We start from the raw sequence: 18,326 nt of genomic DNA, 5'->3' as shown, positions 1-18,326 counted from the left end.
TTCAGGGTTGCAGAGAGTACAGCAACTTGCAGAAAACACAAGATACTTCAGACAGAGACTGAGTGAAATGGGATTCATTATCTATGGCAATGAGGAATCTCCCGTTGTTCCCCTGCTCCTTTACATGCCTGCTAAAGTAGCGTGAGTATCCAGTGGACTCCCAGAATAACACCTAAGCTCCAAGGTGATCTGACAGAGATGGTGCTTTTGACACCACGGGGCTCTTTCAGCATAGGTATTGCTTTGCACTTTGAGCGGGACACCGAGTTCAGAATTCACTTGTCCAGCTTCTCAGAAGCTACCTGCCTGCCCATCAGCAAGACCTTTTCACAGATCTTGTGGGAAGGGAGCCAGGTACTGCGGCCCATCATTTCCAAGCTCTGTGAATTGGGTGGAGTCACTTATCTCAGGCCTCAGCTGTAAATTGATGATGATCCTGCACTTCTTCCTGCCCCCAAGATCTTTCTCAGGGAGAACCTCAAAACACCATCTCTCCCAACATTCAAAAGCAACATTACCAGGCTCTATGCTTTCTCCCATTGCACTCTCACGGCCATCCTCAAAAGAAGGCACCCTCATGTGTGGGAAAACTGAGGCTGAGGGCTGTTAAATAGCTTCCCAAAGCCATACCGGTCAAGCAGTAGTAAAACCAAGAGGCAAACCCAAACCTAGGCTTACTCCAAAGCTCTTGCTCTTAACAAAAAATGTTAACACCACTCCTGTACGCTTATTTGGGGTTGTTTTCCATCGATTGCAACTCTGAGGTTGAGCATTAGTAAAAACTGCATAAAGAGGAAAAATGACTTTTCTCAGTATGGCACAGATGAATTTATACGTGAGCCATCTCCAATCTGCTAGAGAATAATTAACTCTGTTGTTAAAAGGAAGTTAATTAAACTCCTTTCTAGTATAAAATGTTTGCGTATCTGATGAAGCACATGGTAAAAAGCAATTCTCAACAAATGTTTATCAGATTCTAGACATCCTGACACTCCTTTAACACAACCCCATTGTTGGAACTTTCCATTTGATTCTCTTAACAGTCGAAGTAGATTGGCAGAGTATTAGACGTAGTATAGAAAAGAGGTTCTGGAGCTATTAGCTGGAAACTCATGATGGATAGGACTGAGTTATATGTTCCTAAAAGATGGATTTTTTGGAGTACACTTTTGGGTCATTTCACCACAGCAAAATAATAAGCAGTTAAAACACACACATGAGTTGCCCCATGCACCACAGCCGTCCACCACTCAGCCCTTTGTTCATAGATCTGGATCAGGAAATCAATGCGTGGAGTAGCCAAGAAGACAGTGTGCTTCAGAAATGTCATAGGATACTGCTCTGTGCTAATGGCAGGAAGGAGTGACAATGGTGATTCCTACTGGCAGATAACCCCAAACCCTTTACCATCTGATCTTGGATGACAGGAAAGGAAACCCACGTTTACTCAGAGTGGTTGGGGAAACGGTATGTTCTGACCCTACATGTAGTCCATGCCTATCTAATATTTTATGATTAGCTCAAATGAAGACACCAAAAGTAAACTTGTTTCATTTTAGAGAGTGTCAACACCAGAGGGTGGCGGTAGGTAGTGTGCTGGATACTTCTGACTTTGATGATGGAAGCTGGAATTAGAACCTCAACAGGCTGGGAACATGAATCCATCCAATGAGAAGAGTCCATGAAGAATAAAAACAAATGCATTTCAATGCAAGAATTCAAGTGCACGATGACAGAACAAAAGAGAGAGTTCCCCTCCTCCTTTATATGCCAGGAGTCCTAACTAGACAAAGCTAATGTGAAAAAGGAAAATTAAACTGAGAGGGAGTTTCCTGGAAAACTTATGTTCTAAGGTATAATGAGATGTTTGGAATGAAAAAGAAATTTGACTCTGCCTCTTCCTAGCTGGGGGATCTAGGACAAGTTAACCAACCTTCTGAAGCCCCACTTTTCTCATATTGAAAATGGGATAGAATAGGACCTATTTCCTAAGATCATTTGAAGATTAAACAAGATGAAGTCTATCAGCATTTGGCATGTCATGTCTTAACATAGGAGCTACTCAGTGTTGGCTGTTATTATTAATAGTATTAATAATGTATATAAAGCACTTCAAATAGTAATTGACTAAGCACTCAATCAGTGGTAGACATCATTATTACTACTACTACTACAGCTACAATGATGATAATTGTTCGTTTCAACAGAGTATAAGATTGAGTCATCGTGGTTGCATGGCTAAGGAGGCGCTAACATTGCTGGATGTTACTTATATGCTAAGGAAGGCTCTTAAACCCAGTTGTCACCCATTGAAGGTGGGATGCTTAGCCCTGGTTTACAAATGAAGACACCTAGACACCCCAAAGTCAACCTACTTTCTCAGGGTCACTCACATTGTAGGCACTAGAGGCCAGAATTCAAACCAGTTGCATTTGCCTCCTAAACCAGTGCTCTCTTCAACGCACAACACAGCCCATAGGGGAAAAGTACACATCTCTTTAAAGCAATGCAGAGTATAATTTAACCCTCTTTAATGTCATCACTGGTGAATCAAAAGGCATCCATTATGACAATGGGAAAAAAATCTAATTATTTGGGTTGTTAAGAAAACATAGAACAGGTTAGTTACAAAAGGTAATATTATCTAATGTTGGCAGGAGTTACTGCTGCCCAATCTTGTTTCCTGCACTGATATTTCTTCAATGGAAAGTTGAAGGCAGAGAACCTTTTGAAATGGAGTTAATTGGCTAAGCCAGTGTATGAGCACTTGTTTCAATTTGCTCATTTAAAAACTTTTGATTTTTCTCAAAGAACTGTGATTACTCCATATTTCCACCTACCACAGAATGGAGACATTATCTCCAGCCAGGTATCCTTTTGGATAAAGTCCTGTTTGCAATTCTACCACTGGAATCTTCTATGGAGTTTAGTATAATGCGATTTCACCCATAAAACATTCACTTAAATAATCAAGAATATATTGTATTTACTATTTGGTACAGGGTTGACATTTTCCATCCTCAGGCCTCATCATACACTCGGAGGATGGTGGTGCAGAAAATGCAGTGATGCTGCGTGCAATGCAATGCTAATGTTGTATTATTATTATTCTTATTCACATAGTTTAGCGTCTTTCAGCCTATGCCAGCTCTAATTTGCTTTGGGGAATACAAACCCAGAGGCAATCGCATACATTAGCTGAAGGAGGCTAGGTTTAGTAGTGTAAGTTTTAAACTTAGAACTGCCCCGGGGAGGCCTCAGGTTAGCCTAATGAATCAACAGTCATATATTTCGTTCTACATTCTTTGGCAAAACTTACTTCCTCTGGTACAAAGAGAAGAGTGCAGACAGTGAAAATGGTCTTTGGGGAGTTCCGAAAACCGGCCCGATCATGGGTCAGGTGGTTTGGACTCTAGCAATAAAAGCACTTGACTTGTTTCTCAGACAATTACGAGCTCTCACCCTGTGCAGTTCCGTGGGCAGCCTTCCATAGGGTGATCAAGAAAAAGAAAGAATGGCTGTTTTCAAGCTTCCTCAGTTAGAAAGCTCCATCTCCTTGTAAACTTCGCAATCCAAATCAAAGGCTATATCTTGCCATGGCCAAGCCAGGGGGCCAGAGAGGCTGTGTGTTTGGTAGTTCTTGCAATCTCCATTGCTTTCTTTGATAACCTGCGTTCTGCACGAGGAAACCAAAAGGCAGACAGCTAAACGGGAGGAGAATGAAAGACCCCTGCGTCGCGGATTCTTCCTGAGTTACGACTCAAGGTTTCTGTGGTGCTGTCAGCTTCCAGCCTAAAATAAGACACCAGCAACCTCTTAATGCTAAGAACAGATCTGAGACATTTATCCTACTTGAGGGCAAAGCATATTAGTGATTAAGGATTCCTGCGGGGAGCGACGGAGCACAAAGGGGAAAAGGCTCACTGGGGTGCACATGCCTGGGTCTGACATTGGATCTTAGAGCAAGAAGTTTACAGACTTTGAGAGCTGGGTATTCTAGAATCGTTACTGAGATTAGCTCTGAAATAAAAAGAGGCTAGAAGCAGTTAAGGGGAAGGAATCATAGCTTAAAAAGGTTTTACTCAGTATCAAAGAGCTTTGTAATTCTATGACCTACAGTTTCCAGGTTGCTTCTACCGACCAGCCTCTGTGTGTGTGCATTTCTCTCCCTCCCTCCTTCCCCATCCCTCCTTAATCCAGTCAATGGGTTTATTATCCCTGAACATACACATAACAAATGAGGAGACCCTTGCTATTTCCTGTCTTTGGCTTGATGGAAAATAAAATCTTTGTCTCTGGAAAGATAACATGGCTTGGGATTGGCTCCTGCAGACCCTCTGACCCTGATCCTGAAATTATAGCGACGAAGTAGAGGCTTCTTAAAATTTCCACACCGTATTATCAGTATTAAGTTTTTAAAGCATATAGGTATGCATCTAACATATTCTTTCTTCAGGTAATTGCATTGAGTAATGGTTTTTATTCCTTAGGAACCCTGCAGACAAAAGATTTTACATATGTGCAGACTTGTTAAACCAGGGTCACGTGCACCAGTATTTTCTGCTCAATGTCAAAGACTCTGTGCACGTAACTGTCTAATGAGTGCGCCATACCCCACAGTACACACACTCAGTTATGGGTACCATCAAGTGACTGGCTTCCACATTTCCTTATCGGTTGTATCTGAGAGAAGTTTCATTTCTTCAGTCATCTTCTACTTACTTTAAAAAAGTAGGGACGGGCTTCCCTGGTGGCGCGGTGGTTGAGAGTCCGCCTGCCGATGCAGGGGACGCAGGTTCGTGCCCCGGTCCAGGAAGATACCACATGCCGCGGAGCGGCTGGGCCCGTGAGCCATGGCCGCTGAGCCTGCATGTCCGGAGCCTGTGCTCCGCAACGGGAGAGGCCACAACAGTGAGAGGCCCGCGTACCGCAAAAAAAAAAAAAAAGTAGGGACTTCCCTGTTGGTCCAGTGGGTAAGACTCTGTGCTCCCAATGCAGGGGGCCCGGGTTCAGCCCTGGTCGAGGAATTATTGGGTTGGCAAAAAAATTCGTTCACGTTTCTCCGTTACATCTTATGGAAAAAACCCTAAAGAACTCTTTGGCCAACCCAATAGATTCCGCATGTCACAACTAAGACCCAGTGCAGCCAAAATAAATATAAATTTAAAAAAAAAAAGTCAATTAGCCACATTCCTTTTTTTTTCTTTTTGCAGTGTAATTTTGTCATCTCTCAGTTAACCTCCTTTTTAACATTTCCCTTAGGGCTTTTGCAAGGCATCTATTAAAGAGAAAAATCGGCGTGGTGGTCGTTGGATTTCCAGCTACTCCCCTTGCAGAAGCCCGGGCTCGGTTCTGTGTTTCAGCAGCACATACGCGGGAGATGTTAGACGCAGTAAGTACTCTGCAGCCCAGCAGAAGCGACAGGATGGGGTCCTCGGATTCCGAGCACGTTCTTTTACTGAGCTTGCTTGGGTTTCCCTGGGTTTCTCTTGGATGGTTTAAGAAAACAACACTAATAACACTCACTGCTAAAAAATAAAAATAAAAAATAAGGGTATCCTGACAATGCCCAACAATGTGATCAACTCAGCAGATAGAAAAGGAAGTCAGCTCAGTGAAGACTTGAGTCAAGTCGGTGTTTTGGTTTCATAGCAAAGACCCACTGAGTAGCCAGACATCCTGCTCTTTGCTTGTTCTTAAAGGCAGACGCTGATCTCATGTGCTATTTCAGCAGTGACTGCCTGCATCCTGGCACTGCTCACAGCCACCACGTCCATCACAAGAAAATATGACCCAAATAAGCCACATGTTGGAAAACCAACAACAAAGACAGATCTGTCATATAAGCTCATCCTACATGAGGTGTAAAGGATTTCAAAACCACATTTCATTGTCCTTGGATTTCTATCTCTGTGTGAATGAATAATATCAGAGAACCAAGCCAGGTCAGTCAGTTTAGGGTTGATGAAACTGTCTTATAAAATCAATGCAGTTTAGCAAACACTATCAGGTGTCTGCTCTATGCAAAACCCTGGGGCAAAAAGTCTAAGAGAACATACTATAAAGAAGCACTTCATAATAATATCAGACAGAATAAATTCATCTCGAAAAAGAAATATAGACAACTGCATGAAGGTGGAGTGGGTTATTATGGAGCTATTTGAACAAAACAAGAGACGACAAGGTCAAGGGCAACGGAAACAAAAGAAATGGATCTAGGAATAGACGTTATGCATGCATGAAGCTGCCAAGACTTGACAAATATTGGATGCAGGGCACATATGGGGTGAGGGAATCACAAATAATCCGAGGTCTCTAGCCCTCTAGCAAATAAAGAACGGCAAAACTAAGCACGTATATGAGATAAGGTATATGGCAAGGAACAGCATAACACCAACAGGACTGGGGGAATAAAACGAGCTCACTTCTAGACATGTTGGGATTACAAATCTATGGGCCAGCTGTGAAAAAGCAAACTATTATATATAGGATGGATAAGCATCAAGGTCCTATTGTATAGCACAGGGAACTATATTCGATATCCTGTGACAAACCATAATGGAAAAGAATATGAAAAAGAATGTGTGTGTGTGTGGGGGAGGTGTAACTGAGTCATTTATACTTCAATAAAATTTAAAGAAAATAAAATCCAATTCTGGAGCTTAGGAGAGTATGCAAGGCTGGAGCTGCTGTAATCTGAGGAACTAAGGGATCATTAAAGTCAATGGTAGAAAATATAATTGTCCAAATATAAGAGAACGGGCCAAGCGCAGACTCCCCCTACATCCCTGGTTAGATATAGGAATCACAGACGAGGAACTGGGCTTAGATGGAGCTATATCAATTGGAAAAGTCATAAGCCAGTGTAGTGCTCAACACAGTAAAAAGGAAAAAGCTTCAAGGACGGGGAGGATCAAATGTCCCTGCGATTTTTTTAGATTCTACGTGTAAGCGATATCATATGATATTTGTCTTTCTTGTCTGACTTACTTCACTCAGTATGACAATCTCTAGGTCCATCCACGTCACTGCAGATGGCATTATTTTGTTCTTTTTTATGGCTAAGTAATATTCTATTGATGAACCTATTTACAAAACAGAAATAGAGTCACAGATGTAGAAAACAAAGTTATGGTTACCAAAGGGGAAAGTGGGGGGAGGGATAAATTGGGATATTGGGATAGACATATACACACTACTATGTATAAAATATATAACTAATAAGAACCTACTGTATAGGACAGGGAACTTTATTCAATACTCTGTACGACCTATATGAGAATAGAATCTAAAAAAGAGTGGATATATGTACATGTATAACTGATTCACTTTGCTGTACACCTGAAACAAACATAACATTGTAAATCAACTATACTCCAATAAAGATTAATTTTTAAAAATGTCTCTACAAAACAGCAGAATATCCAAGTGGGGTGAGAGATGAGAAGAAACCATTGGCTTAGCAGTTAGTAGGACCTTGCTGTTGCTCAGAAAAGAGAGGTTTAGGGGAGTGCAGGGAACAGAAACAAGAATACAAAGAATTAAAAAATTGAAGGAATACTTTGAGCTCGAATTACACACAGACACTCACACGGGTCCATATCTTTCTGCATCACCATTATATTCTAGGACTTAAACCAATGTATAGAACATAGTAGGTACACAATAACAATTTATTAGATAACATGTTAATAACTGAGCTAACTCTAGATTTTGAGATGATGGGAGAACTTTGCTGTTTTTGTTCTATATATTGTCCAGATTCTCTAAAATGAGTATATTTCAGAGAATATTAATTTTAACAAATTGTTTCTTCTAAATGTAATGAGTGGGTTGTAAGAAATGGTAGGCAAGTCTTTTGAGAAGTGTGTAAAGGCAAAAAGAATAGGTTTAGAAAAAGCCCTTGAAAGTGGGGGAAGACTTGAGCATGTTTACACATCAAGGGAAAAGGGAGCGAAGAGAGGGGCACTGCAGGCATGGGGAGAAGAGGATGTGCTCAGAAGCACGCTCCAGAGACGGCAGGAGGGGATGCACAGCTTGGGTCAATTTGCATCTTTTTTCTGATCCAAACGACATGGAGGCACTCACGAATACCCAGTTCAATAGATATCAGACCTTGTGATTGTTTTCATGAGTTAATTCCTGCGGAATACTTGGTTTGGAAGGAGCACGGAAAACTCATCTAGACAAATGCCTCTAAACTTTTGAGATCGTCAAATCAATACAAAATTTTGAGCAAGTTTCCTACTCTAAGAGAAGTGAAAAATGACCCCTTGAACAGTCAGGGCATTAAGGTAGCAACTGAACATAAATGACAGTCGCAGAAAATATACAATATTAGAGAAGTCTATTCAGTGACCATGTTTGGAACAAGACAGAAAGGAGGACACTTTACAAACAGAAAATGACTTAAAAGGTCCCTCTTCTAACATGAGTGGCAGCTGCTCCGTTACCAAGGACAGCTCTAGCCTTGCTATAATCCTCCCGCCTTCTAGATAAGTCTATGTATAAACAACACTGAGCTGCTCCAGCTTCTCGACAGCATCCAAGCCAGAACTGGCCCCTGCTTCCTTAGAATCATCTCGTGCACAAGTCCAGATGTGATACGTAGCCCTTCCCAACTCCCTGTTACGAAGATGGTCCTTCTGGAGTGCATATTCCCTGCTGCAGCAAGCTGAATAAAGCCGACTTTGTTTGAGTACTGGTGTGTTTCAGGTAGTTGATTAGCGGGCCTCAACATAAATCCATTTAGAAATAATACATGCATTACCAATATATTATGTACATTTTATAACAGACACAAAAAAAGAAGTTAAAAAGGTTGAGATACCACCTCACCCCTGTCAGAATGGCTATCATCAAAAAGAACACAAATTACAAATGTTGGCAAGGATGTGGAGAAAAGGGAACCCTCATACACTGTGGGTGGGAATGTATATTGGTGCAGCCACTGTGGAAAACAGTATGGAGGTTTCTCAAAAAACTAAAAATAGAACTGCCATATGATCCAGCAATTCCATTCCTGGGTATATATATGAAAAAACCAAAAACACTAGTTCAAAAAGATACATGCACCCCAATGTTCATAGCAGTGTTACTTACAATAGCCAAGATATGGAAGCAACTTAAGTGTCCATCAATAGATGAATGGGTAAAGAAGATGTGGTATGTATTTTCAATGGAATATAACTCAACCATAAAAAAGAATGAAATTTTGCCATTTGCAGCAACATGGATGGACTTGGAGGGCATTATGCCAAGTAAAATAAGTCAGACAGAGAAAGACAAGTACTGTATGACATTGCTTATGTGTAGAATATAAAAAATACAACAAACTAGTTAATATAATAAAAACGAAGCAGACACAGACATAGAGAGCAAACTACTTGTTACCAGTGGGGAGAGTGGGAGGGGTAACATAAGGGTTGGGCAGCAAGAGGCACAAACTATTGGGTATAAGATAGGCTCAAGGATGTATTGTACACAACACAGGGAATATAGCTGATACATTGTAATAACTGTAAATGGAAAGTAACCTTTAAAATTGTATTAAAATTTTTTTTTAAATTTTTTAAAAGGTTGAGATTAAAATGAATCAAAATCCTATGTTTTCCTCCCACATCCTTCATGAATTGTGGTACTTCTCCCCCAGGTGTGTGGGTCCTTCACTTTCAAAGCCACAGGGCTACTCCATCCCCCACCTTCAGGAAAAGCAACAGAAACTACCCCAGATTGATGCCACTTAAAATGTAAAGCCTGATACTTTTTCCTAGGGCTTATATTTGGTATAAAAATTAAGAAAATAAATTGAAGTAAAAAGAAAATTTTAATTACCCATAATCCTACCACCCAGAAATAAACTATTCTTTACATCTTGGTAGGGATCTTAACTAATGTCAGTTTGAAAGATTTCCCAACGGAGAAAATCCATAAGCCCCATGAGTCATTCATTCTGATGGTAACGATTCTCACTTTACCTTTTTCAAAACATTGGACTCTAATATCATTTCCCTTTTCTTTTGACTGGTTGAGAAAAACAGGCCCAAAAGGTTAAAAAGGCATGGCCAATTCAGTAGGATTAGTGATAGACTGGAAGGAAAACCTTACATTTTGTATATTCTGGATCTCAGTTGTTTCATTTGTAAACTTGGGGATACATTTACCTGCCTGGATTGAGAGAATTGAAACAGATGAGCTCTTGGTGTCTTGTGGTTTTAAATTCTATTATTCTATGGAGCATAGAGATGAGTATTTAAAAGTTGAGGGTGGGAGGAGGGGGGCAGCAGAAGAATGGGAGAGAGAGGAGGAACCTAATTAGCTCCCATAATGTTCCGTTTTCTTCCTGGCCAGGTTGCTTTGCTGTGTCATGAAGAATTAACACAAATGTAATCTGCGAAGTTTTCTTTTTCTTCCACAAGTTTATATATGTCATTAAACTTTAAAATAAATCCTTCAAGGGTAAGCATGGATCAGATGATTTTATTCCTCTTCTCTCACCCCCAAAATAAACTAAAGATTCGTAATGTGGAGTTAGACTATTAAAGAATATGAAAATAAAATGCATTAGCCTCTAACATTCCTCTAGGGCTGACTTATGAACCACAGCTTAATGATTTGGATCTTTCTCCTTTTCTTTAAAATCGAATAAGCTGGCAAAAGAAGAGTGTGGTTCTCTGTGAGCCCCCCAGAGAGCAAGGCCACTTGGTGGTTTAAAGAGAACTGATGGAAGGAATCTCTTTGCAGGTTTTGGAAGCCCTGGATGAGATGGGTGACCTCCTGCATGTGAAATATTCCCGGAACAGGAAGTCAGCACGCCCTGAACTCTACGACGAGACGAGCTTTGAACTTGAGGATTGAGTTTCCTGGACCTGAATGGAGCCTAAAGACTTTGCCAGAAAGACCTCCCTCCTTGCCTCCAAAGAAATATGAATAGATTTCTTCTCCTTTCTAAGGACAGTTTTGGTTTCCAAACCAATTTCATTGAGCCAAGGGAGACACGATTGTTGTGCTTTTAATGTCTCTGCAGAGACAAAACTATCGTTCCAGAGTTTAGTTTTCTCTTCCCCTAAGTATCCTGCTGCAAATACACACACACACTTCTGAGAATAGTTTTAACAGCAAAGAGCCTGTATTTTAGTTGCTATTGTGCAGCCTCTTTGGTCCAGACCCTTTCAGGAGTTCCAACCAAATAAGAGGGTTTTGATTTTTTAGTTCAGTAGATCTTATTATGTGTTTGCTAATTTCATCTGCAGATGGGGGCAAGGGTAGTGGGCTGTAGGTGGACTCCTTGTTACCCATGAAACACCAGCTAGAACTCATCCGTATCACGGGGAGTTCCAGGCAGGAGGGTAAAGAAATGTTGCCTCTACCATTTGCCACATTTGGACTTTTTCCAAGGACAAGTGTCAAAAGCCATAGTTAATGTTTCAAGGGAGAGTGCAGGCCTGGCCAGCGGCGACCAAACATCTTTAAAGGAAATTTTCTTTTTCCGCTTGCTGGTCTCCTACAGTTTTACAGCTGAGTTTTGAGGTTTGGAAAATTCGAGACTTTTGTTTCATCAGGAGGAGGGCAGAAAGCAAGCAAGCCAATGATAGGCCTAGACTAAAACTGTAAAGTTATAACAACTTGAATGTTGTTGGTGCCATGCAGACTGAATGTTTAGCATCGCTTTTACTACTTTAATGACTGAGTGGTCATTTTCCTATTAAATTTGGAGTACATGGGGGAAATTCAAGTTCCTTTAGAGTTGCCTCTCAAGACTACACTTGAAGAACATATTGATTCAAAAATGACATTTAAAAGTAAATGCTATTCCACTTTTCAATTCTGACCCCCTTCCCCATTCAGGCTTATTAAATACTACTGTCCTCTGGCATAAGCACTCCAATTTGGTGCTAAGTGGGCTTGCACACTATTGGGCAACTAACTGGAATTTATTTGAGTTGTCTCTGTCTCTCTTTATCTCTCTGTCTGTCTCTGTATGTCTGCCTGTCTGTCTCTCTCTCTCCTAACGTGAACACAAATTTCTCTGCAAAAGTAACACTTTGCTAATTGGATCTAGTTGGTATGGAAGAAGCCAGGGGAAAACCTTATCTTTATCAAGCTTCCAGATGGTGCCCAGATTGGGAAACACTAAAAAGCAGTGGTGACCTTTTAGCAAAGCTTCTGTAATAGTTCGAATGAGTTACAGAACATTCCACTCCATCAAATGACACTATAAACAAATCACTTCAAGAGAGGTTTGACTTTGCATGACACAGATGGACCAAGGCTTTCATGCTGTGAGCTGGGATAGAAACTCCACCCACAGCTCCCGTGTTGGATGGAGAAGCATGGAGATTGGTTCAAGATGGTGGAGCAGAAGGACGTGCACTCACTCCCTCTTGTGAGAGCACTGGAATCACAACTAACTGCTGAACAATCATCAACAGGAAGACACTGGAACTCACCAAAAAAGATACCTCACATCCAAAGACAAAGGAGAAGCTGCAATGAGATGGTAGGAGGGGAGCAATCACAATAAAATCAAATCCCATAACTGCTGGGTGGGTAACACACAAACTGGAGAACAATTATACCACAAAAGTCCACCACTGAAGGTTCTGAGCCCCATGTCAGGCTTCCCAACCCTGGGGTCTGGCAACAGGAGGAGCAATTCCCAGAGAATCAGACTTTGAAGGCTAGCGGTATTTGATTGCAGGACTTTGACAGGACTGGGGGAAACAGAAACTCCACTCTTGGAGGGCACACACAAAGTAGTGTGCGTAATGGGACCCAGGAGAAGGAGCAGTGACCCTAGGGGAGCCTGAATCAAACCTAGTGCTAGAGGGTCTCCTGCAGAGGTGGGGGGTGGCTGTGGCTCACCGTGGGGACAAGGACACTGGCAGCAGAAGTTCTGGGAAGTACTCCTTGGCGTGAGCCCTCCCAGAGTCCACCATTAGCCCCAACAAAGAGCCCAGTAGGCTTCAGTGTTGGGTTGCCTCAGGCCAAATAACCAAAACCCAGCCCCACCCATCAGCGGTCAAGAGGATCAAAGTTTTACTGAGCTCCGCCCACCAGAGCAACAGTCAGCTCTACCCACCACCAGTCCCTCCCATCAGAAAACTTGCAGAAGCCTCTTAGATAGCCTCATCCACCAGAAGGCAGACAGCAGAAGCAAGAAGAACTACAATTGTGCAGGCTGTGGAACGAAAACCACATTCACAGAAAGATAGACAAAATGAAAAGGCAGAGGACTATGTACCACATGAAGGAACAAGATAAAACCCCAGAAAAACAACTAAATGAAGTGGAGATAGGCAACCTTCCAGAAAAAGAATTGAGAATAATGATAGTGAAGATGATCCAGAACCTCAGAAAGAGAATGGAGGCAAAGATCAAGAAGAAGGAAGAAATGTTTAACAAAGACCTAGAAGAATGAAAGAAAAAACACCTAGAAGAATTCAAGAACAGACGAAAAGAAATGAACAATACAATAATTGAAATGAAAAATATAATAGAAGGAATCAATAGCAGAATAACTGAGGCAGAAGAACAGATAAGTGACCTGGAAGACAGAATGGTGGAATTTACTGCCACAGAACAGAATAAAGAAAAAAGAATGAAAAGAAATGAAGACCGCCTAAGAGACCTCTGGGACAACATTAGATGCACAAACATTTGCATTATAGGGGTTCCAGAAGGAGAATAGAGAGAGAAAGAAACCGAGAAAATATTTGAAGAGATTATAGTCAAAAACTTCCCTAACATGGGAAAGGAAATAGCCACACAAGTCCAGGAAGCACAGAGTCTCAGGCAGGATAAACCCAAGGAGAAATATGCTGAGACACATAGTAATCAATTTGACAAAAAATAAAGACAAAGAAAAATTATTAAAAGCAACAAGGGAAAAATTTCAAGTAACATACAAGGGAACTCCCATAAGGTTAACAGCAGAAACTCTACAAACCAGAAGGGAGTGGCACAATATATTTAAAGAGATAAAAGGGAAGAAGCTACAACGAAGATTACTCTACCCAGCAAGGATCTCATTCAGATTCAATGGAGAAATCAAAACCTTTACAGACAAGCCAAAGCTAACCACCACCAAACCAGCTCTACAACAAATGTTAAAGGAACTGCTCTAAGTGGAAAACACAAGAGAAGAAAAGGACGTACAAAAACATACACAAAACAGTTAAGAAAATGGTAATAGGAACATACATATTGATAATTACCTTAAATGTGAATGGATTAAATGCTCCAACCAAAAGACATAGACTCACTGCATGGATACAAAAACAAGACCCATATATATGCTGTCTACAAGAGACCCACTTCAGACCTACGGACACATACAGACTGAAAGTGAGGGGATGGAAAAAGATATTCCATGCAAATGGAAATCAAAAGAAAGCTGGAGGAGCAATACTCATATCTGATCAAATAAACTTTAAAATAAAGAATGTTCCAAGAGACAAGGAAGGACACTACACAGTGGTCAAGGGATCAATCCAAGAAGATGTTAAAACAATTATTAATATATATGCACCCAACATAGGAGCACCTCAATACATAAGGCAACTGCTAACAGCTATAAAAGAGGAAATCAACAGTAACACAATCATAGTGGGGGGCTTCAACACCTTACTTACACCAATGGACAGATCATCCAGACAGAAAATTAATAAGGAAACTCAAGCTTTAAAAGACACAACAGGCAAGATAGACTTAATTGATATTTATAGGACATTCCATCTGAAAACAGCAGATTACACTTTCTACTCAAGTGCACATGGAAAATTCTCCAGGATAGATCACATCATGGGTCACAAATCAAGCCTCAGTAAATTTAAGAAAATTGAAATCATATCAAGCATCCTTTCCAATCAAAATGATATGAGATTAGAAGTCAATTACAGGGGAAGAAAACATAAAAAGCAAAGACACATGAAGGCTAAACAATATGTTACTAAATAACCAAGAGAAATCAAAGAGGAAATAAAAAAATACCTAGAGACAAGTGACAATGAAAACACGATGATCCAAAACCTATGGGATGCAGCAAAAGCAGTTCTAAGAGAGAAGTTTATAGCAATACAATCCTACCTCAAGAAATAAGAAAATTCTCAAATAAACAATCAAACCTTACACCTACAGGAACTAGAGAAAGAAGAACAAACAAAACCCAAAGTTAGTAGAAGGAAAGAAATCATAAAGATCAGAGCAGAAATAAATGAAATAGAAACAAAGAAAACAATTGCAAAGATCAATAAAATTCAAAACTGGGTTCTTTGAGAAGATAAACAAAATTGATAAACCTTTAGCCAGACTCATCAAGGAAAAGAGGGAGAGGACTCAAATCAATAAAATTACAAATGAAAAAGGAGAAGTTACAACAGACACCGCAGAAATACAAAGCATCATAAGAGACTACTACAAGCAATTCTATGCCAATAAAATGGACAGCCTGGAAGAACTGAACAATTCTTATAAAGGTTTAACCTTCCAGGACTGAACCAGGAAGAAATAGAAAATATGAACAGACCAATCACAAGTAATGAAATTGAAACTGTGATTTAAAATCTTCCAACAAACAAAAGCCCAGGACCCGATCACTTCACAGGTGAATTCTATCAAACATATAGAGATGAGCTAACACCCATCCTTCTCAAACTCTTCCAAAAAATTACAGAGGAAGGAACACTCCCAAACTCATTCTATTAGGCCACCATCACCCTGATACCAAAACCAGACAAAGATACTACAGAAAAAGAAAATTACAGACCAATATCACTGATGAATATAGATGCAAAAATCCTCAAAAAATACTAGCAAACAGAAGCCAACAACACATTAAAAGGATCATGCACCATGATCAAGTGGGATTTATCCCAGGGATGCAAAGATTCTTTAAAAATATGCAAATCACTCAATGTGATACACCATATTAACAAATTGAAGAATAAAAACCATATGATCATCTCAATAGATGCACAGAAAGCTTTTGTCAAAATTCAACACCCATTTATGATAAAAACTCTCCAGAAAGTGGGCATTGAGGGAACCTACCTCAACATAATAAAGGCCATATATGACAAACCCACAGCAAACATCATTCTCAAATGTGAAAAAGTGAAAGCATTTCCTTTAAGATCAGAAACAAGACAAGGATGTCCACTCTCACCACTATTATTCAACATAGTTTTGGAAGTCTTAGCCACAGCAATCAGAGAAGAAAAAGAAATAAAAGGAATACAAATTGGAAAAGAAGAAGTAAAACTATCACTGTTTGCAGATGACATGATACTATACATTGATAATCCTAAAGATGCCACCAGAAAACTACTAGAGATAGTGAATGAATTTGGTAAAGTTGCAGGATACAAAATTAATGCACAGAAGTCTCTTGCATTCCTATAATGCAAGATCAATGAAAGATTAGAAAGAGAAATTAAGGAAAAATTCCCCAATACCTAGGAATAAATCTACCTGAGGAGGTAAAAGACCTGTACTCAGAACTATAAAACACTGATGAAAGAAATCAAAGATGACACAAACAGATGGAGAGATATATCATGTTCTTGGATTGGAAGAATCAATAGTGTGATAATGACTATACTACCCAAAGCAATGTACAGATTCAAGGCAATCCCTATAAAATTACCAATGGCATTTTTTACACAACTAGAACAAAAAAATCTTAAAATTTTTATGTAGAGACAAAAGACCCCGAATAGCCAAAGTGACCCTGAGGGGAAAAAAAATGGAGTTGGAGGAATCAGCCTCCCTGACTTCAGACTATACTACAAAGCTACAGTAATCAAGACAATATGGTACTGGCACAAAATCAGAAATATAGATCAATGGAACAGGATAGAAAGCTCAGAGATAAACCCATGCACCTATGGTCAACTAATCTGTGACAAAAGAGGCAAGGATATACAATGGAGAAAAGACAGTCACTTCAATAACTGGTGCTGGGAAAACTGGGCAGCTACACATAAAAGAATGAAATTAGAACACTCCCTAATACCATACACAAAAATAAACTCAAAATGGATTAAAGACCTAAATGTAAGACCGGACACTATAAAACTCTTAGAGGAAAACATAGGAATAACACTCTTTGACATAAATCACAGCAAGGTCTTTTTTGACCCACCTCCTAGAGTAATGGAAATAAAAAAATAAATAAACAAATGGGACCTAGTGAAAATTGAAAGCTTTTGCACAGCAAAGGAAACTACAAACAAGACAAAAAGATAACCCTCAGAATGGGAGAAAATATTTGCAAACAAATCAACGGACAAAGGATTAATCTCCAAAATATATAAGCAGCTCATGCAGCTCAATATTAAAAAAACAACCCAGTCAAAATGTGGGCAGAAAACCTAAATAGACATTTCACTAAAGAAGATATACAGATGGCCAAGAGGCACATGAAAAGCTGCTCAACATCACTAATTATTAGAGAAATGCAAATCAAAACTACAATGAGATATCACCTCACACCAGTTAGAATAGGAATCATCAGAAAATCTACAAACAACAAATGATGGAGAGGGTGTGGAGAAAAGGAAACCCTCTTGCCCTGTTGGCGGGAATGTAAATTGATACAGCCACTATGGAGAACACTATGGAGGTTCCTTAAAAAACTAAAAATAGAATTACCATATGACCCAGCAATCCCACTACTGGGCATATACCCAGAGAAAACCATAATTCAAAAAGATACGTGTACCTCAATGTTCATTGCAGCACTATTTACAATAGCTAGGTCATGGAAGCAACCTAAATGCCCATCGACAGACGAATGGATAAAGAAGGTGTGATAGATACATACAATGGAATATTAGCTATAAAAAGGAAAGAAATTGGGTCATTTGTGGATGTAATTATAGACTGTCATACAGAGTGAAGTAAGTCAGAAAGAGAAAAACAAATATAGTATATTAACACATATATGTGGAATCTAAGAAAATGGTACAGATGAACCAGTTTGCAAGGCAGAAATAGAGACACAGATGTAGAGAACAAACGTATGGACACCAAGGGGGGAAAGCGGGGGGCAGGGAGATGGTGGTGGTGGTGGGATGAGTTGAGAGATTAGGATTGACACATATACATTAATATGTATAAAATAGATAACTAATAAGAACCTGCTGTATTAAAAATTAATTAATTAAATTAAATTTAAAAAAAGAAAAATATAGAAGCAAATGTTACACTCCTATACTATTCATTTCAAGCTGAGATAATAAGACTAAGGAGTTCAATAAAAGTATTTTTAAAACAACACAGATATAACTGGGCTAAAGTTTAAAATAATATTAACTATAAAATAA

At 39.7% G+C, this 18,326-nt stretch overlaps 1 protein-coding gene across 6 annotated transcripts in view; it reads left to right on the top strand.

Moving 5' to 3' along the window:
- SPTLC3 (serine palmitoyltransferase long chain base subunit 3) overlaps positions 1-16,784 on the top strand; it is a 131,020-nt gene extending 114,236 nt beyond the window's left edge. For 5 of the 6 annotated variants that reach the window (XM_089896563.1, XM_089896561.1, XM_089896560.1 and 2 more), the window contains 3 exons: positions 6-141; positions 5,263-5,392; positions 10,744-16,784. In XM_089896563.1, the coding sequence (XP_089752689.1) occupies positions 6-141; positions 5,263-5,392; positions 10,744-10,857 (380 nt within the window). In that variant the 3' untranslated portion in view covers positions 10,858-16,784. The remainder of the gene's footprint in view (positions 1-5; positions 142-5,262; positions 5,393-10,743) is intronic. The other variant, XM_089896564.1, reaches the window with a different exon arrangement.
- Positions 16,785-18,326: the final 1,542 nt, after the last annotated feature.

The sequence above is a fragment of the Delphinapterus leucas genome, chromosome 15, assembly GCF_059928025.1.
Source record: "Delphinapterus leucas isolate spDelLeu-1000000601 "Yukka" chromosome 15, BTC_Dleu_Yukka2, whole genome shotgun sequence".
Taxonomy (NCBI): domain Eukaryota; kingdom Metazoa; phylum Chordata; class Mammalia; order Artiodactyla; family Monodontidae; genus Delphinapterus; species Delphinapterus leucas.
The sequence above is the reverse complement of the archived record's forward strand: the minus strand, read 5'-3'. Positions and strand labels throughout refer to the sequence as shown.